Source organism: Canis lupus, chromosome 7 (assembly GCF_011100685.1).
Source record: "Canis lupus familiaris isolate Mischka breed German Shepherd chromosome 7, alternate assembly UU_Cfam_GSD_1.0, whole genome shotgun sequence".
NCBI lineage: Eukaryota > Metazoa > Chordata > Mammalia > Carnivora > Canidae > Canis > Canis lupus.
In genome coordinates, this window is record NC_049228.1 from 39,265,238 (window position 1) to 39,284,163 (window position 18,926).

The 18,926-nt window shown below is 42.2% G+C and overlaps 1 protein-coding gene across 16 annotated transcripts in view; it reads right to left on the reverse strand.

The window, feature by feature from the left end:
- Positions 1-18,926, reverse strand: part of DNAH14 (dynein axonemal heavy chain 14) — a 333,811-nt gene that overhangs the window by 2,823 nt on the left and 312,062 nt on the right. For 15 of the 16 annotated variants that reach the window (XM_038542857.1, XM_038542856.1, XM_038542864.1 and 12 more), the window contains 4 exons: positions 18,668-18,864; positions 5,110-5,222; positions 4,132-4,271; positions 1,687-1,850 (listed from right to left, as the gene is read on the reverse strand). In XM_038542857.1, coding sequence (XP_038398785.1) covers positions 1,687-1,850; positions 4,132-4,271; positions 5,110-5,222; positions 18,668-18,864 — 614 coding nt within the window. Of the gene's footprint in view, positions 1-1,686; positions 1,851-4,131; positions 4,272-5,109; positions 5,223-18,667; positions 18,865-18,926 lie in introns of those variants that run through there. The other variant, XR_005362291.1, reaches the window with a different exon arrangement.

The window sequence follows — 18,926 nt, forward strand, 5'->3', positions numbered from 1 at the left end:
GAATTTCAAGGACAACCAAGTAAACAAGATAATCCTGAAGAAAAATGCTGGAGTTCTTACACTTCTTGATTTCAAAGCTTATGATAGTGATGGTAATCAAAACAGTGTGCTATCGTAAAAAAAAAAAAAGAACATAAATAAACATTGACATATGTGTTCAAATGATCTGCAACAAAGGTGCTATGATATTCAATGTGGAAAGAACAAGTCTCTTCAATAAGTGGTACTGGGAAAATTAGACATCACCCACCACATAGAGCATGACCTTATGTCTAAACATTAATTCAAAATGGATCAAAGACTGAAACTTAAGAGCTAACACTATGAAACTCTCAGAGGAAAACAGAGCAGAAAAGCTTCATGATATGGGGCTTGTTGGTAGTTTCTTGGTTGTGACAGCAGAAGCACAACAGAAGAAATAGTACATACACTGTGCTACATCACAATTAACAATTTTTGTGCATCAAAGGATGCTGTCCCAGAATGGAGAGGTAACCCACAGGACAAAGAAAAATACAAGTCATACATACTGTAAGAGATTAATATCCAGCATACCTAAGGAACTCCTACAACTTAACAACAAAAAATCCTGGTGAAAAAAAAATGGGCAAAGAGCTTGAACAGACTTTCGCCAAAGAGGACACACAGAGGGCCAATGAGCACACCTCAAGATGCTCAGCATCCTGAATCACTAGGGAAATGCAGATGCAAACCTCAGTGAGATACCATCTCACAGCCACTGGGATGGCTACTATCAAAACCTAGAAAATGACAGGTATTGGCAAGGATGTAGGGAAGGGAACCCCTAGTGCCCTGTTGGTGGGAATGCAGACTGGTGCCACCACTTGGGAACAGTATGGAGGCTCCCCAGAAAGTTGAACAGAATTGCCAAATAATCCAACAATCCCAATCCTAGACATATACCCAAATTAATCAAAAGCTCAAATCCTTGTGCACCCACATTCAAGGAAGCAGTGTTTATGGTAGACAGAAGGAGGGAGCAATCCTGGTGACACTGGCAGGTGGCAGCGTGGTGCAATGCCCTCAAACCCCTGTGCAAAGCCCTTCACCCAACGTGGCTGTACTTAAGAGATGAGGCCTCTTGGGCAGTAATTAAGGTCAAGTGAAGTCACATGGGTGGGGGCCTGATCCACCAGGATTAGCGTCCTCCTTGAGAAGAGACTAGAGAGCTCACTCACTTTCTCCACTGATCTACACTGAGGAAAGTTCTGGAGACAGACAGTGAATGTGCACAATGTTACAGAACTGTACACTTAGACATAGTTAAAATGACGGTTTTACATTATGTATATTTTGCCACAATAAGAAGTGGGAAAAAGTAATAATTCTCTTAAAGAAAAAAAAGTACAAAGAAGGATCTGCACAAACTCTGCTCATGCAGCACCCGGCTCAGAGGAAGGCAGGAGTGAGGCTGGTGAGGAAGTGACTGGACATATGGACATGTACTGTTTTAAGCAGGCTAGTACCTTTTTTTTTTTTTTAAAGATGTTATTTATTCATTCATGAGAAACACAGAGAGGGAGAGAGGCAGAGACACAGGCAGAGGGAGAAGCAGGCCCCATGCAGGGAGCCCGACGTGGGACTCGATCCCGGGACTCCAGGATCACGTCCTGGGCTGAAGGCGGCGCTAAACCGCTGAGCCACCTGGGCTGCCTGGGGTAGTACCTTAAAGGCTCTCCTGACGATGTTGAGTTTCTTCTGGATGATTATGGAGAACTCCTCATCTTTGATGTCAGTGGTGTCCGAGGTCACATGGTGGGTAAAAGTGAGGGCGTCTATAGAGATTCCCTGGGACTTTCCATAGTCTTGAAGCACAGCAGTAAGAAAGCCTTTGGAGAAAAACACCCAAGCAGTTCCCAGTGAGTCGGGGGAGTCAGGGGCTGAGTATGCCCTAGGGGTTCCCTGGGGTCTGAGAGAGCAGTGTTGATGGACTCCATCCTCCTGGCAACAGAGCTGGGTCCCAGAGACAGTAGAAGACCGGAGCGTGTCAGAGTCTTTCTCAGGAAGTGGTGTTCAGACATCGGGAGAGGGAAGCACATCTCCCCTGGAGTTGCTAAGCGGTGGGGGGGCTGTTTCTACCTTTGGTTGCATGAAAAGTGCTGTGTGCAGCTGAGGAAAAGGAGACCAAGGCAGTGCAAACAGAGCTAAGAGATGAGGAGGAGGCTGAGAGTAGCATAGAGGACAGTCACCTGGAACCATCCATTCCTGAAGCCAACAGCCTTGGCTTCCTCTTTACTCATATGAGCCTATATTTACTCTGTTTTGCTCAAGCAAGTCTGGATCACGCTGTGTGTCTGATTACCAACACTCTTAACGTGGATCCTAACAGTTCTTGCAGGTACTGTTCTTGTCTAATCCACCCTGCATTTTGCCCGGACCCTCATCCTACTTCTGAATCCTGTCACAGCCCTGCCCAGAACCTGCCCTGGCAGTCCTCACAGAGTGAATTCTAGGGCCTTCACTGGGCCACCGAGCCCCTGTCACGCTGGTCCATGTCCTCTGCTCGTGGCTGCGGGAATGACCCGCTGAGACAGGGCACCTCCTATGTGTCCTTGAGCCTGCCTCCTGCCTGGATGGCCATTCTCATCCTTTGCCTATAACTGTCTGAGACCCCAGAAGCCGTCAGTGCCGGCAGGTCAGAGGGGCCCTCGCCCTCCTCCATGCACCTCAGGGCTCTGCAGGCTGCAGGAGACCAGACTGTGCTGTGGATGCCGTTAGGCCTCTGGTGGCAGGTGCCACACGGGGCCTGCAGTGCTGGGCGGTGCTGCCCCGTGGTGTGTGGAGCCTCCATCTCTCCTGCAAGCCAGCCCTGCACAACTGCGCACCGGCCACTGCATTGTCTTCCCCGATTGTCTTAGACATGACAGGTGGCTAGTGGCTATCCCCTTGCTGCCCATCACGTGGCTCCACCCTGGGTCTCTATGTCAGTAAAGGGTGTCAGCCTCCACCAGCTGTGGGAGCCAGAGAGCCAGGGCCAGCGCACACACTCTGTTCCTCAGGGTCCCCCCCCCCCGGGGCCACCCCCAGCTCCTGTCTGGAGACCAAGCAGACCCACCCTGGCTCCTCCCTGGCCTGACCATGGCCGTGGCCCCTTGGCTGCAGGGGGCAGACTCCCTGGTGTGTCCCCAGCCTGCCCAGCGTCCCCACTGCACCCTGCCCAGTCACCCTTTCCACACTGGGGGACTCCCAGTTTGTGCCACGGTCACACACAGGGATTTCCAAGTCACACAAGCCAAGGTCTTATCTTGGCTCAGGTGTGTCTGGTCCTGGGAGTATGGGGAAACTCCGTAACTTCTCTGCCATGGTTCTCCTCTCTGAGAACAAGAGTGACAATATTCAGGACCCTGTAAGATGGTCAGGAGCGCTGAATGAGCAAGTGTCTACCAAGTCCTCAGAGCAGCCCGTGGCTCCCCATCAGGGCGTATCAGGGTGGAATCTCCATCCTCCTGCCTGTTGCACTGCACACTACCTTACAGGCAGCCAGGTCTTTCCTGAGGAGCCTCCCTGACTTCAGCTCGGGGCCCTGTGCTCTGTTCCAAAGCCGTTCCTTTATTTATGCATATGTATCTGCTCAGAAAGTCACTTAATCATTCTTCAAATATTTCCCAAGAGATTTTTTTAGGTGCTGGGGGCTAGTAGATGTGAGGGGTATGGCAGGGCATTAGGACACACCTGGGTCTGCCCTCATGGTGCTTAGGACCTAGCCATGTCCCTCTACCACTCCCATAACCCCCAACCACATGCTGTGGTGACATGTTCTGCTGGGACGCCTTTCCTTCCTGCTGGATGTCTATGCTGAGCATGGTGCCCAGACCCAGCGCCATTCATTCATAAAGGAGTGAAAATGGCCAAAGCACAGATGCACTCCCTTGGGGAGTACCCATCTGCAGCAGTCCCAGTGAAGTGCAGTGGCCCCTGAGAGGGGTGTGGGGTCAGCCTCTGACATCCAGAATCAGCCTCCTATAGATGACGTGACACGGCCGGCCAGGTGTAGGTGTGCTCTGAGGAGGATGGTCTAGTTTAGCATGGAGGGAGGTAGGAGTGAGGAAAGGAAGAGAGTGGGAGGGAGAAGAGACCGCCCAGGTGCGGGTACCTGCAGGGTGCACTCACCTTGTGGAAAGAAGAAAGCTGGGAGCCAGTATCTTGCAGGAAATCCTTCAAAGAAATCACTGTTCTTATCATAGGGATATTTGGGGCTTTGGGCAGGTGATGGAATAGAAAGATTCGAGACTGTGACAAATCTCATATACCTGTTGGAGGCAGACCATGGGCAGAGAGGTCAGGGCACCACCAATGCACGCTTTCCCACCACCATCCCTCTGAGGTCCTTCCTTTCCATCTCAAGCTCTCCCACTCAGGACCCAATCTCATACTTTAGTGGAGACCAACTATGGTTCACACATGTGGGAAGGCCATGGATTTGGGTGACAAGGGGTGCTGCTCCATGCTGGAGGTCCTGGCTGTGCCCTAAGGCATCTATTCCAGAGTTGCTGGTTTCTATAAGAGGAGATGCCCCAGCACTCACTTAGAGTTAAATGGCACAAAACACAGTTTGGTACAAACTTTGGAACTGGATTTTCTGGGTTCAAATCTTAATACTTTCACTCTCTGGTTGCAAAGCACTTGGCAAGCTACTTCAAGTCTTTGTGGCTCTGTGTGCTCATCTCTACAATGAGGGTGATGATGAAGGATGGTACCCCCTGTGTGTCACAGGGCTACTGTGACAATGACATGACTCCTTGAGTGTTGGCTGCTCTCATGCTGTTCAGATTATTTCAATTTGTGTGTTAAACACATTTAAAAATTACACATAACTAATTCTCATTTCCTTTCACATTTCTCCCTGCTGGTTTCCTGGGACACAGTGCAGAATCACAGAAGTACACATGCACGAGGTGCAGGCCACAGAGTCCTTCAAGTGGACGGACCACGGACAGGACTCTCAGCATCCCATGTCTCCAGGTCTTCATCCTAAACTAAAAATAACACTTCTTCCCCCTTGCTTAATTCACATGTTGCTCTGAGAACCCCAAAGGTCAAGCTCTAAGCCACAGTAAGTAAGAGATATAAGGCGGCTTTCATCCATACCGATGATGTATTGCAGTATAAGCCATTTTGGCCCAAGTATTGAAGAAATTCAGTCGTTGGATGAGATCATTAACCCAGGAACTCAGGGGCTTACAGGACTTGTAGGCATGTTTCTGTTGGGATTTAGAGATAGGTACATCATATTTTTGTTGTCATTAGAATTTATTTTGGGGGTCATTGGGAGCATATCTGTGAACTTGTACTCAATTTCCAAGGAAAAATAACTTGGCAGAAGGATGCCATTTTCTAGCTGAGAGCACATGAGAAATATGAAAACTAATACCCAGGAAAAGAAGCATTATCTTAACTGTGTTTTGGACAAAACACCTGACATTTCCAACCTGGCTGAAGGCTTTTTATCACTCTCCTCAAGTCCTTTGGTCTGCTCCTTTCCCCTTCTCTGGGCAGCTTAACTTCACAAGCAGTTAAATGTGAGCAATTTCAACTCCCCAGCCTTCCCCTATACCAAATCCGACAAACCCATCTACTGCCTACTGTTGAATCACCTGTCCTTCTAGTTCTGAGTCAAGCAGACCTGCCATGCTCTGCAAAGCCTTTCTGGAGTTTGCCTCTCTTCAGTAGCTTCAGCTTTCCATTCTTCACCCTGTTTATTTTATTTTTATTTTTTAAAATTTTTTCTTCACCCTGTTTATTAACATGCCCTTCTATCCTAAATACACAACCATCCAACACTCAATCCTACTTGTTTTATTCTGAACAAAATACTAGCAAATTGAATTCAGGAACACATTAGAAGGATCATAAACCCTAATCAACTGGGATTCACCCCAGGATGCAAGGATGGCTCGACATATGGGAATCAATAAATGTGACACACCACATAAACAGAATGAAGGAGGGGCATCTGGGTGGCTCAGTGGTTGAGCATCTGCTCAGTGGTGGAGCATCGGCTCCTCAAATTAGGCATAGAAGGAATGTTCCTCAGCATAATAAAGGCTACAGATGACAAGCCCATAGCTAGCATCATACTGAATGGTCAAAGGTTAAAAGCCTTTCCTCTAGGATCAAGAACAAGACAAGAAGCCCACTCTCACCATTTCTATTCAACATAGTATAGAAAGTCCTAGCCATAGCAATTGGGCAAGAAAAAGAAACAAAAAGCATACAAATTCGGAAGGAAGAAGTAAAATGGTCTCTGCAGATGATATCATCTTATATATAGAAAACCCTAAAGACCCCCCCAAAACTGTAGAATAAACGAAATCAGTAAAGTTGCAGGACATAAAATCAACATAGAGAAATTAATTACATTTCCACATATTAACAACAAACCATCCGAAAGAGAAATTAAGAAAGCAATCCTATCTATAATAGCATCAAAAATAACAAAATACTTAGGGCTAAATTTAAACAAGGAGGTAAAAGATCTATATATTAAAAAACTGTACAAAATTGATGAAAGACGTTGAGAAAGTCACAAATGGAAATATTTCTTGTCTTCTAGGATTGGAAGAATATTGTGAACATGTCTATACTATCCCAAGTGTCAACAGATTCAATACAATCCTGATCAAAATTCCCATGGCATTTTTCTCAAAAACAAAGTTTCCTAAAATTTGTATGGAACTACAAAACACACTACATATTCAAAGCACTTCTAAAAAAGAAGACCCAAGCTGCAGGCATCACACTTCTTGATTTTGAGTTCTATTACAAATTTGTAATAATTTGTAATGCTAATTACATGTAATGCTAAAAACAGCATGGCACTGGCATAAAAATAGGCACATAGATTAGAACAGAATAGAGAGCCCAAATTCAGTGATGTATGGTCAACTAATTTTTGACAAGGGTGCAAAGAACACAAACTGGGGTAAGAACAGTCTCTTCAACAAATGAAGCTGAGAAAACTGGTTATCCACATGCAAAACAAGGACATAAGATCCCTATCTTACACCATTCAAAAAGTAGAAATGGATCAAACACTTAAATATGAAATCTGAAACCGTAAAACTTATAGAAGAAAATATATGGAAAAAGATCCTTGACATTGGTCTTGTCAATGATTTATTGGATAAGACACCAGAGCACAGGCAACAAAAGCTAAAATAAGCAAGGGGGACTATACTCCTTCTGCACAGCAAAGGAAACAATCAATAAATTGGAAAAGCAACTTACAGAATCAGAGAAAATATTCACAAGCCATATATTTGACAAGGGGTTAAATCCAAAATATACAAAGCACTCATCCAAACTCAATAGCAAAAAAACAAACAAACAAACAAAAAAAAACAATCCAATTTAAAAAAATGGCCAAAAGGGCCTGAAGAGCCATTTTCCTAAGGAAGATATACAAATTGCCAACAGGTACATGAAAAGGTGCTCCACATCACTAGTTACCAGGGAAATGCAAACCAAACCCCAAGGAGATAGCACCATATATGTTAGGATGGTCATCATCAAAAAGATAGGTGATGACAAATATTGATGAGAATGTGGAAAAGGGAAACCCTTATGCATTGTTGGTGGGAATTTAAAATGGATCAGTCATTTATTTTATTTTAGAGAGAGAGCAAGCACGCCTGCATGAGTGGGGAGAGGGGTGGAGAGGGAGAGGGAAAGAATCTCAAGCAAAGTTCATGTTGAGTGTGGAGCCTGACATGGGGCTTCATCTCCTGACGTTGAGATCATGACCTGAGCTGAAACCGAGAGTCAGATGCTTAAGTAACTGAGGCACCCAGGTGCCCCTAAAATGATTCAATCATTATGGAAAACTGTATGGAATTTCTCAGAAATTAAAAATTGAACTACCAAAAAAAAAAAAAATTGAACTACCACATGACTCAGCAGTCCCACTCTGATATATGTGTGTGTATATGCATGTATATATACACATGTATGTATGTATGTACACATATACACATATATGTATACATATATACACACACATATATGTGTGTGTATATATACACACACACACACACACACACACACAAAGGAACTAGAATCAGTGTTTTGAAGCTGCCTGCCCCCAGCCCATTGCTAGGGCCACAGTCAGACTGGCGCGTGGTCATCTTCCCTCTCGCTGGGGCAGGACTCACTTTGGAGTGGGGCTGGCCCCTATCCCAGCTATTCTCACACTGCCAGGGTGGTGGCACAGCTTTGGATGGACCCTTGCCAAGGGCATGTTGGAGCTGGCAGATCTGCAGAAGAGCCAGGGTGTGGGGTACGCAGTGTTAGCAATGTCTGCTGTCGGGGGCAGGTGGGGGCTGCAGTGGAGGACTGGCTGGAGGGGATGTATGTGAAGATGAGGAGCAGGGTGGTGAGTGATGGAGCCGTGCTGGTTCCCATGGTTGTCTGCAGACTCATGGAGGGAGATGGTGCCAGCTCCTTTTTTCCTGGAGGGGTCTCCCAGGACCTCCAGGAGAGGCTCTGTGATTAGTAAACAAATCTCTCTCCCATATGCTTCAACTGTTCTTCAAACCACTTCTGTGCAATTATCTCCATAGGCTATTTTTTGTTCTGTTTCTTTAAGGGCAGGGACTCAATTTCCTCTCTCCCCCACTGATTTTTAAAGTCACAGGTGTTAAGCCCACTGATTTTAAGACCTGGCAAAGTTAGGCCCCTCTGATTTTCAAAGCTAAATGTTCTGGGGATTTGTCTTTGCTCTATGGGTCCCCCATACCTGGGGGTCCACTCCTCTTCCCTCTCTGCCCGGCTGCACTCCTCCCTCCCATGGACTGTCTGCACATCCTCAGAAACCCTTGCCAAGTCAGTCCTCGTTATTCATGAATTACATCTTTGCAAACTTGACTGCTTCGTAAAAAATATTTTTTTAAAGATTTTATTTATTTTACGGGGAGAGAGCACCAGTGTGGGGAGGGACAGAGAGAGAGAACCTCAGGCTGATTCTTTGCTGAGCACAATGCCTGTCATGGGACTCGATCTCACAACCAATGAGATCATGACCTGAGCTGAAATCATGAGTCTGATGCTCAACTGACTGAGCCACTCAGGTGCCCCTAAAAATATTTCTAACTCCAAAATTGTACCACTGGTGCTTTGGTAGTCATTTACACACATATGTAGAGTGGCAAAAAAATTTCAGTCCCCTACCAGCACATTCCCAACTGAGACCAAAAAGGTGATATTCTGCTTGTTTTTTCTTTCCATGATCTATTTAGTGTTACAGTTTTCATATTTTTTTGCTTTTTGTTGGTGATTTTACTGCTTAAAATGGCTCCAAGCATAGTGCTAAAATTCTACCTGGTGTTCCTGCACAGAAGAAGGCTGTGATGTACTTCACGCAGAAAATACACATGTTAGATAAGTAAGCTTTGCTCACTCATGAATTATACTGCTGTTGGCCATGAGATATTAATGATTCAATACTACATAGATGTCTTTATGCAAACATACATAAAACAAGATTATTTATTGATTGGGTGACAAAAATGTGATCAGAAGCAATAGTTCAGTGTTCACTAGTGCAGTGTTCATGGCCACTTAACTACTGCAAATAAGGAAAATCAACTATATATGCGTATATATGTGGAGAGAGAGAATTGGAAGAAAACATAGAAAAATAACAAATTTTCCCTGGGTGATAGAATTATGAGTGTTTTTAAAAAAGTTTTATTTATTTATTTGACAGCACAAACAGGGGGAACTGCAGAGGGAGAGGGAGAAGCAGACTTCCCCCTGAGCAGGGATCCTGACACAGGGATCAATCTCAAGACCCTGGGATTATGACCTGACTGACTGAGCCACCCAAACACCTTAAGTGATTTCTATTTCTGCCTTATCCTTTCTATATTTTCATACTTCTACAATGAGAATATATTGCTCTTTGTAGACAGAAAAAAATTGAATGACACTCATAAACTAAAAATTAAAAATAAAAGATGAAATGATTCCTGGGCCTTTGTCTTAAGCAGAAAACCAAATTTTAGAAACACAAGAATAAAATCAGCCATGAAGTTCTTGCAGCATGGAGTAGGAAATGAACAAGGATTGTTGAAAAGGTAATACAATGTTGAAAACAAAACTATTGCTCCAGAAGTTAAATTCTCCTTTTATATTAGCCCTCCCTCAAACCCTGAAGCCCACACCAGATTAAAAACCTATATAGACACATTAAAGGATGCATAACATCATTTGTCATCAGGAAAATACATATCAAAACCACAATGAGATACAACTTCACATCTACCAGGATGAGTAGAATCAAAAAGGCAGATAATAACAAACATTGCAAGGATATGGAGAAATTGGAATCCCTGTATACTGCTCCTGGGAATGTAAAATGGTGTGGCCACTTTGGAGAATAGTCTGTAAGTTCCTCAAAAAGTTACATAGCACTACCATTGAACCTCACAATTCCACTCCTAGGTATATACCCAAGAGAAATGACAGCATTGCCACATAAAAACTTTCTATGAATGTTCATAGCAGCATTACTCCTAATAGCCAGAAGATAGAGACAATGCCAACATTCCCGATGAATGGACAAACAGAATATGGTAGGTACACAGAGATGGATATACACAAACACATGAATACAGCGGAATGTTATTCAGCCGTCAAAAGGACCAAAGTACTGGCACATGCTACAGCATGGATTAGCCTGGATAACAGGATGCTGAGTCAGTGGCGGCAGCCACAGGAGACCACACATTATAGGATTACATTCATGGGAAATGTCCAGAGCAGGCAAATCCATAGAGGCAGAAAGCAGATTAAGGATTGTCTAGACGAAGTGGAAAGAACAGCCCTGGATTAGATCTAGGAAAAGTAGGAAGAGACGATGGCTGGTCTAGACAACACCAACCCAAAGGGGAGGAAAGAGCAGAAGAGCCAATGAGGAGAACCAGAGATTAGGATAGAAAGTGGTCATGGAAGCCAGGGTGAGAGAGGGCAGAGGTGACCTGCAGAGAACAGGTGCAAAGCAGGACAGGGGCAGGGGGTGGGGGTGGGGAGGGGTGTGGAATCATGAACAGGAAAAGTAGACAGTGCCAAAGGTGATAAGTTCAGAGTCAGTGGGAAGAGGGGGCAGTTGCTGGTAAAGTTGTCAGGAAACTGGACGATAAAAGGAGGTCACAGAGTGAGGGCTGAGGGCCTCTCTCCTCCCCCACAACAGAGTGTTTTAAAATTAACGAATAATTGGCAAATATAATTGTATATGTTGAAAGTATACTATGTGATGATTGATAAACACTGTAGAGTGATTACCAAGGTGAAGATAACGAACGTGGTCATCATATACCACAGTTAAAATGGTTACTCTTGTTTGTGTGATGGTGAGGATGCTCATCTATTTGCAGCAGCGTCCAAGTGCATGGCATTGCATTATCATATGTGGTCATCATGCTGTCCCCCTGCTCCTTTCAACTGATGCTTCTAAAAATATGTGCCCTGACCACCACCACCTCTGCCTCCCCTCACCCACCCCTAGCCCACCCCATCCTGTTCTCTGTCTTCACAAAACTGGCTTTCTTATTTTAGATTCCACACAGAAGTGATCCATCATTTGCCTTCCTCTGTCTGGCTTATTTCACTTGGCATAGACCCTGCAGTTTCACCTATGGTGTTGCAAATGGCAGGATTTCCTTCCCTTTTTATGGCTGAATAAATATGATTATGTGTATATATCATTTTTTTCCTTTTTCCAGTCATTCATCAAAAGACATTAAGCTGTTTCCATATCTGGGCTGCAATGAACATGGGAGTGTAGGTCCCCACTCTACCCACCAACAAAAGCTTCCAGGGGACAACACTGGGAGAGTACCCTGCAGTTTGGTGCTACTTCATCTCTGGTAAATACCTGGTCTGACTCAGCTCAAGCCCAAGGTGGCCCCAGACTGGCCCACTAACACCACAGGGACCAGACCCTTCCCACAACAGGCAGAGAGCTGACTGCAGGCAAACATGGCACAACCACAACAAGGTGCATGCATCACACACAGGAGACACCTCAGGAGTGCTAGATTCTGGTGAACAGGCAACATTGCAGTGCAGGGCATGACAAGACCTCTTCTTTATCAGGCCACTACTTTCAAGAGCAGGAGACATAGCTGGCTTTTCTAACACATAGAAACAGACACAGAGAGTAGACAAAATGAGGAGAAAGGAATATATCCCAAATGAAAGAATAAGACAAAGTCACAGTAAGAGATCTAAGGGAAATGGAGAGAAGTAGCATGCCTGATAGAGAATATAAAGAAACGGTCACACAGATACTAGACATGAGAAAAGGGTGGAGAACTCAGTGAGACCCTCCACAAAGATGGAAAACATAAGAAGAACCAATCAGGGGATCCCTGGGTGGCTCAGCAGTTTAGCGCCTGCCTTTGGCCCAGGGCGTGATCCTGGAGACCCGGGATCGAGTCCCACATCAGGCTCCTAGCATGGAGCCTGCTTCTCCCTCCTCCTGTGTCTCTGCCTCTCTTTCTCTCTCTATGTCTATCATAAATGAATAAATAAAACTTAAAAAAAAAGAACCAACCAGAGATGAAGAACTCAATAAATGAAATAAAAAATACACTAGATGGAATGAATAGACTAGGGGAAGCAGAAGAATGGATCAGCAACTTGGAGGATAGAGTAATGGAAAGCAATCAAGCTGAGTAAGGGAGAGAGAAAGAGAGAAAAAGAAAAAGAATAGATTCAGGGAACTCAGAGACGCTGTCAAGCACAACAGTTGCATTATAGGAATCCCAGAAGGAGAAGAGAGAGAAAAGGGGGGCAGAAAATATATTTGAAGAAATAATAATTGAAAACTTCCTGAATCTGGGGAAGAAAAGAGAAATCCAGATCCTAGAGACACAGAGAGCCCCCAACAAAATCAACCCAAAGAGGTCTGCACCAAGACACAGAGTGAATAAGATGGCCAAAAGTAGTGCTAAAGAGAGAAGTAAGCAGTTACATACAAGGGAAACCCCATTAAGCTATCAGTGGATTTTTCAGCAGAAACTTTGATTACCTCCTTTTGCTCCCTTCTGGCCTGAGAAGTGCTAAAAGCAAAAATCTGTAGCCAAGAATACTCTTTCCAGAAAGGCTATCATTCAGGATAGGACAAAGAAAAACATTCTCCAAACAAAAATGAAACGAATTCATGACTGCTAAACCAGCCCTACAAGAAGTGACAAAGGGACTCTGAGTGTAAAGGAAAGACCATAAGCAGGAGCAAGAAAAGCAGGAAACACAAAAGAAGTAAAAATAGGTATACATGTAAAAATCTGTCAAGGGATTTACAAAATAAGATCCTCTTATATGTTGCCATATACATAAAGTCATGAAGAGAAGTAAAAATTTAGTGATTTTGGAACAGGCTCAAAATTAAGACACCATCAACTTAATATAGACTTAATATAGATTGCCATACACATAAGATGTTATATACAAAGTGATTGGCAACCACAAATCAAAAACTGCTAACAGAGGGGCACATGGGTGGCTCAGTCGGTTAAGCATGTGACTCTTGATTTCAGCTCAGGTCATGATCTTGGGGTTGTGAATTCGAGCCCCATGTCTGGCTCTGCATTGGGTGTAGAGTCTACTTAAGATTCTATCTCTCCCTCTGCCCCTCCTCCTTGCTCTTTCTATTATAAAAACAAACCCCACAAATGACTGGTAATAGATGTGCAAAAAACAAAGAGAAAGAAATCCAAGTATATCAATAAAGAAAACCAACAAATTGAGAGAAGAGAGCAAGAGAAGATAGGAACAGAGAAGAATTACAGAAACAACCATAAAATGAGTAACAAAATGGCAATAAGTACACACCTATCAGTAATTACTATGAATGTAAATGGACTAAATGCTCCAATGAAAAGACTCAGAGTGGGACACCTGGGTGGCTCAGGGATTGAGTGTCTGCCTTTGGCTCAGGGCGTGATCCTGGAGTCCCAAGATCCAGTCGCACATCAGGCTCCCTGCATGGAGCCTGCTTCTCCTCTCTCTGCCTGTGTCTCTGCCTCTCTCTCTGTGTCTCTCATAAATAAATCAATAAAATATTAAAAAAAGAAAAGACTCAGGGTGATGGAATGGATAAAAAAGCAAGACCCATCTATATGCTGCCTATAAGAGACTCTTTCACACCTAAAGACACCTGCAGATTGAAAATGAAGGGACACGAAAACATTTATCATACAAATGGAATGGAAAAGAAAGCCAGGGTAACAATTCTTATATCTAATGACACAGACCTTAAGACAAAGACTGTAATGAGACAAAGAAGGACACTATATATTCATAAAGAGGACAATCCTATAAGAAGATATAATAACTAAATATCTATGCACTCGACATGGGAACATCCACATGCATAAAGCAGCTAATAACAAACATGAAGGAAGAAATAGATAATACAATAGTATTAGGGGACTTTAACACCCACTTACATCGGTGGACAGATCATCCAAACAGAAAATCAATAAAGAAACAGTGGCTTTGAAGGACACACTGGACCAGATGATCTAACAGATATATTCACAACATTCCATTCTCAAACAGCAGAATAAACATTGTTTTCAAGTGCACATGGAACATTCTTCAGAGTAGATCACATATTAGGCCACAAAACATGTCTCAACAAATTCAAAGACTGAATCTGTATTCAGTCTGACTGTATCTTTTCTGACCACAGTGCTATGAAACTACATATTAACCATAAGAAAAAAATCTGGAAAAAAAAAAAAAAAAAAGAAAAAAATCTGGGAAGAACACAAATATATGAAGATTAAATACATGCTACTAAAATATGAATGAGTCAACTGAGAATTCAAGGAAGAAATAAAAAAATACATGGAGATAAATTAAAATGAAAATGTAACAGTCTCAAGTTTTTGGGACACAGCAAAAGCTGTTCTAAGGGGGAAGTTTATAGCAACACAGGCTACCTCAGGAAGTAAGAAAAATCTCAAACAACCTTAACCTTACACCTAAAAGGTGCAGGAAAAAGAAGAACAAATAAAACTCAAAACCAGTAGAAGGAAGGAAATAATAAGGATTAGAGCAGAAATAAATGAACGAGAGATTACAAAAACAATAGAACAGATCGATGAAACCAGGAGATGGATTTTTGTAAAGATCAACAATATTGATTAAACTAGCCCAGACTCTTAAAAAAAAAAAAAAAAAAAAAGCAGAGACAGAGAGAACTCAAGTAATCAAATCAACAAAAGAGGAGAAATAATAACTGGTACCACAAAATTACAAAGGATTATGAGAGAATATTATGTAAAATTATATGCCAATACATTGGACAACCTAGAAGAAATGGATAAATTCCTAGAAACATAGAACCTCCCAAGACTGAATCAAGAAGAATAGAAAATTTCAACTGATTTCTGATTCAATTTAGTTGCTGGTAATTAAATTAAAAAATTCCCAACAAACAAAAGTCCAGGACCCAACAGCTTCTCAGGGGAAATCTACCAAACATTTAATGAAGAGTTAATACCTATTCTTCTCAAACTATTCCAAAAAATACAAGAAGAAAAGCTTCCAAACTCATTCTGGGGGCAGCATTACCTTGATACCAAGACAAGATAAAAACCCCTCTCCCCAACCAAAAAAACAACTACAGGCCAATATCCATGATTAACATAGATGCAAAAATCCTTAACAAAATACTAGCAAACTGAATCCAACAATACATTAAAAAATTATTCACCATGATTGAGTGGGATTTATTCCCAGGCTGCAAGGGTGGTTCAATATTCACAAATCAATCAACGTGATATACCACATCAATAAAAGAAAGGATAAAAGCCATATAATCCTTTCAATAGATGCAGAAAAAACATGACAAAGTACAACATCCATTCGTGATTTAAAAAAAAATCCTTGAACAAAGTAGGTTAAGAGTGAACATACCTCAACATAATAAAGGCCATATATGAAAAACCCATAGCTAGCCTCATGCTCAATGGGGAAAACCTGAAAGCTTTTCCTATAAGATCAGGAACAAGACAAGGGTGTCCACTCTCATCATTTTTATTTAACATAGTACTGGAAGCCCTGGCCACAGCAATTAGAAAAGAAATAAACAGTATTCAAACTGGCAAGGAAGAAGCAAAACTTTAATATTTGCAGATGACATGGTGCTATATATAGAACACTGAAGATTCCACCAAAAGAATTGCTTGAACTGATAATTTCAGTAAAGTTATAGGATACAAAATCAACAAAGAAATCCATTGCATTTCTATACACCAATAATGAAGCAGAAGCCCCATTTACAATTGCAGCAAAAATAGTAAAATATCTAGGAATAAACCTAACGAAAGATGTGAAAGACTTGTAGTCTGAAAACTACAAAACACTGATGAAAGAAATTCGAAGATGACACAAACAAATGGAAAGATATTCCATGCTCATGGATTGGGAGAACAAATATTGTCAAAATGTCTATACTACCCCAAGGAATCTACAGATTTAATGCAATTCCTATTAAAATACCAACAGTATTTTTCATAGGACTACAACAAACAATCCTAAAATTTGTATGGAATCCAAATAGCCAAGCAATCTTGAGAAAGAAGAACAAAAGCATAGGTATTACAATCCCAGATTTCAAGATATACAACAAAGCTGTAGGAATCAAAATTGTATGATACTGGCACAAAAACAGAGACATAGATCAGTGGATCAGAATGGAGAACCCACAAGTAAAGTCATAGCTAATGGTCAATTAGTTTTCAACAAAGAAGGAAAGAATATACAATGTGAGACAGTCTTCTCAACAGATGGTGTTGGGAAAACTTGAGAGCAACATGCAGAAAAGTGAGTCTGGACCATCTTCTTACACCATACACAAAGATTAAAGACCTACATGTGAGATTTGAAACCATAAAACTACTAGAAGAGAGCACAGACAGTAATATCTCTGACATTAGCTATAGCAGTGTCTTTCTAGATATGTCTCCTGAGGAGAGGGAGACGAAAGCAAAAATAAAGTGTTGGAACTTCATCAAAATAAAAAGCTTCTGTATAGTGAAGGAAACAATCAACAAAACTAAATGGCAACCCATGGAATGGGAGAAGACATTTTCAAATGACATACTTGATAAAGGGTTAGCATCCAAAACATTTTAAGAACTGGTACAACTCAACACCAAAATTAATTCAATTAAAAAATGGGCAGAAGACACAAACAGACATTTCTACAAAGACATGCGGGGGGCATCTAGGTGGCTCTGTTGGTTGAGTGTCTGACTCTTGATTTCAGGTCAGATAGTAGGATCAAGCCCCGTGTTGGGCTCTGTACTTAGCAGGGAGCCTGCTTGAGATTCTCTCTTCCTCTCTCTCTCACTTTCTCTCTCCGTTTCCCCCTCTCCCTGTTTGTGTGCTCTCTCTCTCTTAAATAAATCTGTTGGAAAAAAGAAGACATGCAGATGGCCAACAAACACAAGAAAAGATGCTCAACATCACTTATCATCAGGGAGATGCAAATCAAAGCCACAGTGAGACAGCACATCACACCTGTCACAATGGTTAAAATTAAAAACACAAGAAATAACACGTGTTGGAGAGAATGTGGAGAAAAAGGAACCCTTTTACACTGTTGGTGGGAATGCAAACTGGCGCAGCCACTGTGGAAAACAGTATGGAGGTTCCTCAAAACATTAAAAGTAGAATTACTGCATTTCCATTAATTCACTCACGGATATTTACCCCCAAAATACAAAAACACTAATTCAAAAAGATATATGCACCTATGTTTATTGTAGCATTATTTATAATAACCAAGACCAATAAAACTAATAACTCAAGAGTCCTTTGATAGATAAATGGATAAAGAAGATGTAGTATATATACACAATGGAATATTACTCAGCCATAAAAGAGGTTGAAATCTTGCCATTTGCAACAACATGGAGGGAACTAGAGAGTATTATGCTAAGTGAAATAGGTCACAGAAGGACAAGTACCATATCGTTTTGCTCATATGTGGAATTTAAGAAACAAAACAAAACAAAAAGAGACAAATCAAGAAATAGACTCTTAACTCTGACGAGCATGCTGCTGGTCAGCAGAGGGGAGGTGGATGGGGGGATGGGGGAAACAGGTGATGTGGATGAAGGAGTGCACCTGTCATGATGAGCCCTGAGTGATGTATAAAATTGTTGAATCACTATCGTGTACACCCGAAGCTAATCTAACACTGTATGTCAATTATACGGGAATAAAAATAAAAAGACATGAACATGGTAAAAAAAAAATCAAGACAATACATTAAGATATAGTGATATATAAAATGTGAAGTTTGAGCTTCCTGCCCTACCCACAGGACACGCAAGTCTCCCTTGTGCACAAACAACTCCTAACAGCGGTTGTCTTACATTTTCTTCCGAAACATTTGCTTGTGTGTCTTGAATCTGAAGCATGTATATGTTCTATAACCACATACCTGCACACATAAGTATACAGGTTTTGTTATCTTTAAAAAGACGTACAATTTAACAATACATCTTAAATTTGTCTAAGCAGAGTGCCAAGCTGCCCTCCCAGAGCAAGTAGGTCAGCATGCTCCAGCGGCGACAGGATGTTCCACCACAGCCGGGGGCCAGGGAGCCCGAAGGCAGTGGCTTACCTGCCACAGCATAGGTACTCGAGTATTAAGGAAAGAACCGTAGATTTCCTCCAGTTCCTGGGTGAGAATGATCTCCCCTTTGATTGCAAGTTGAAGGCCTTTCAGAGATGTATGCACAATAAATAACAATTTATCAAATCGTTCAATTTCTTGGCTCAGAAAGGTTAGCAAGACGCAGTGGATAAGGGGATCATAGCCTAGATTTAGACAGAGAAAATTATGTATAGTTTTCAGATAAGAGGAGGCTTTACATGAAGGA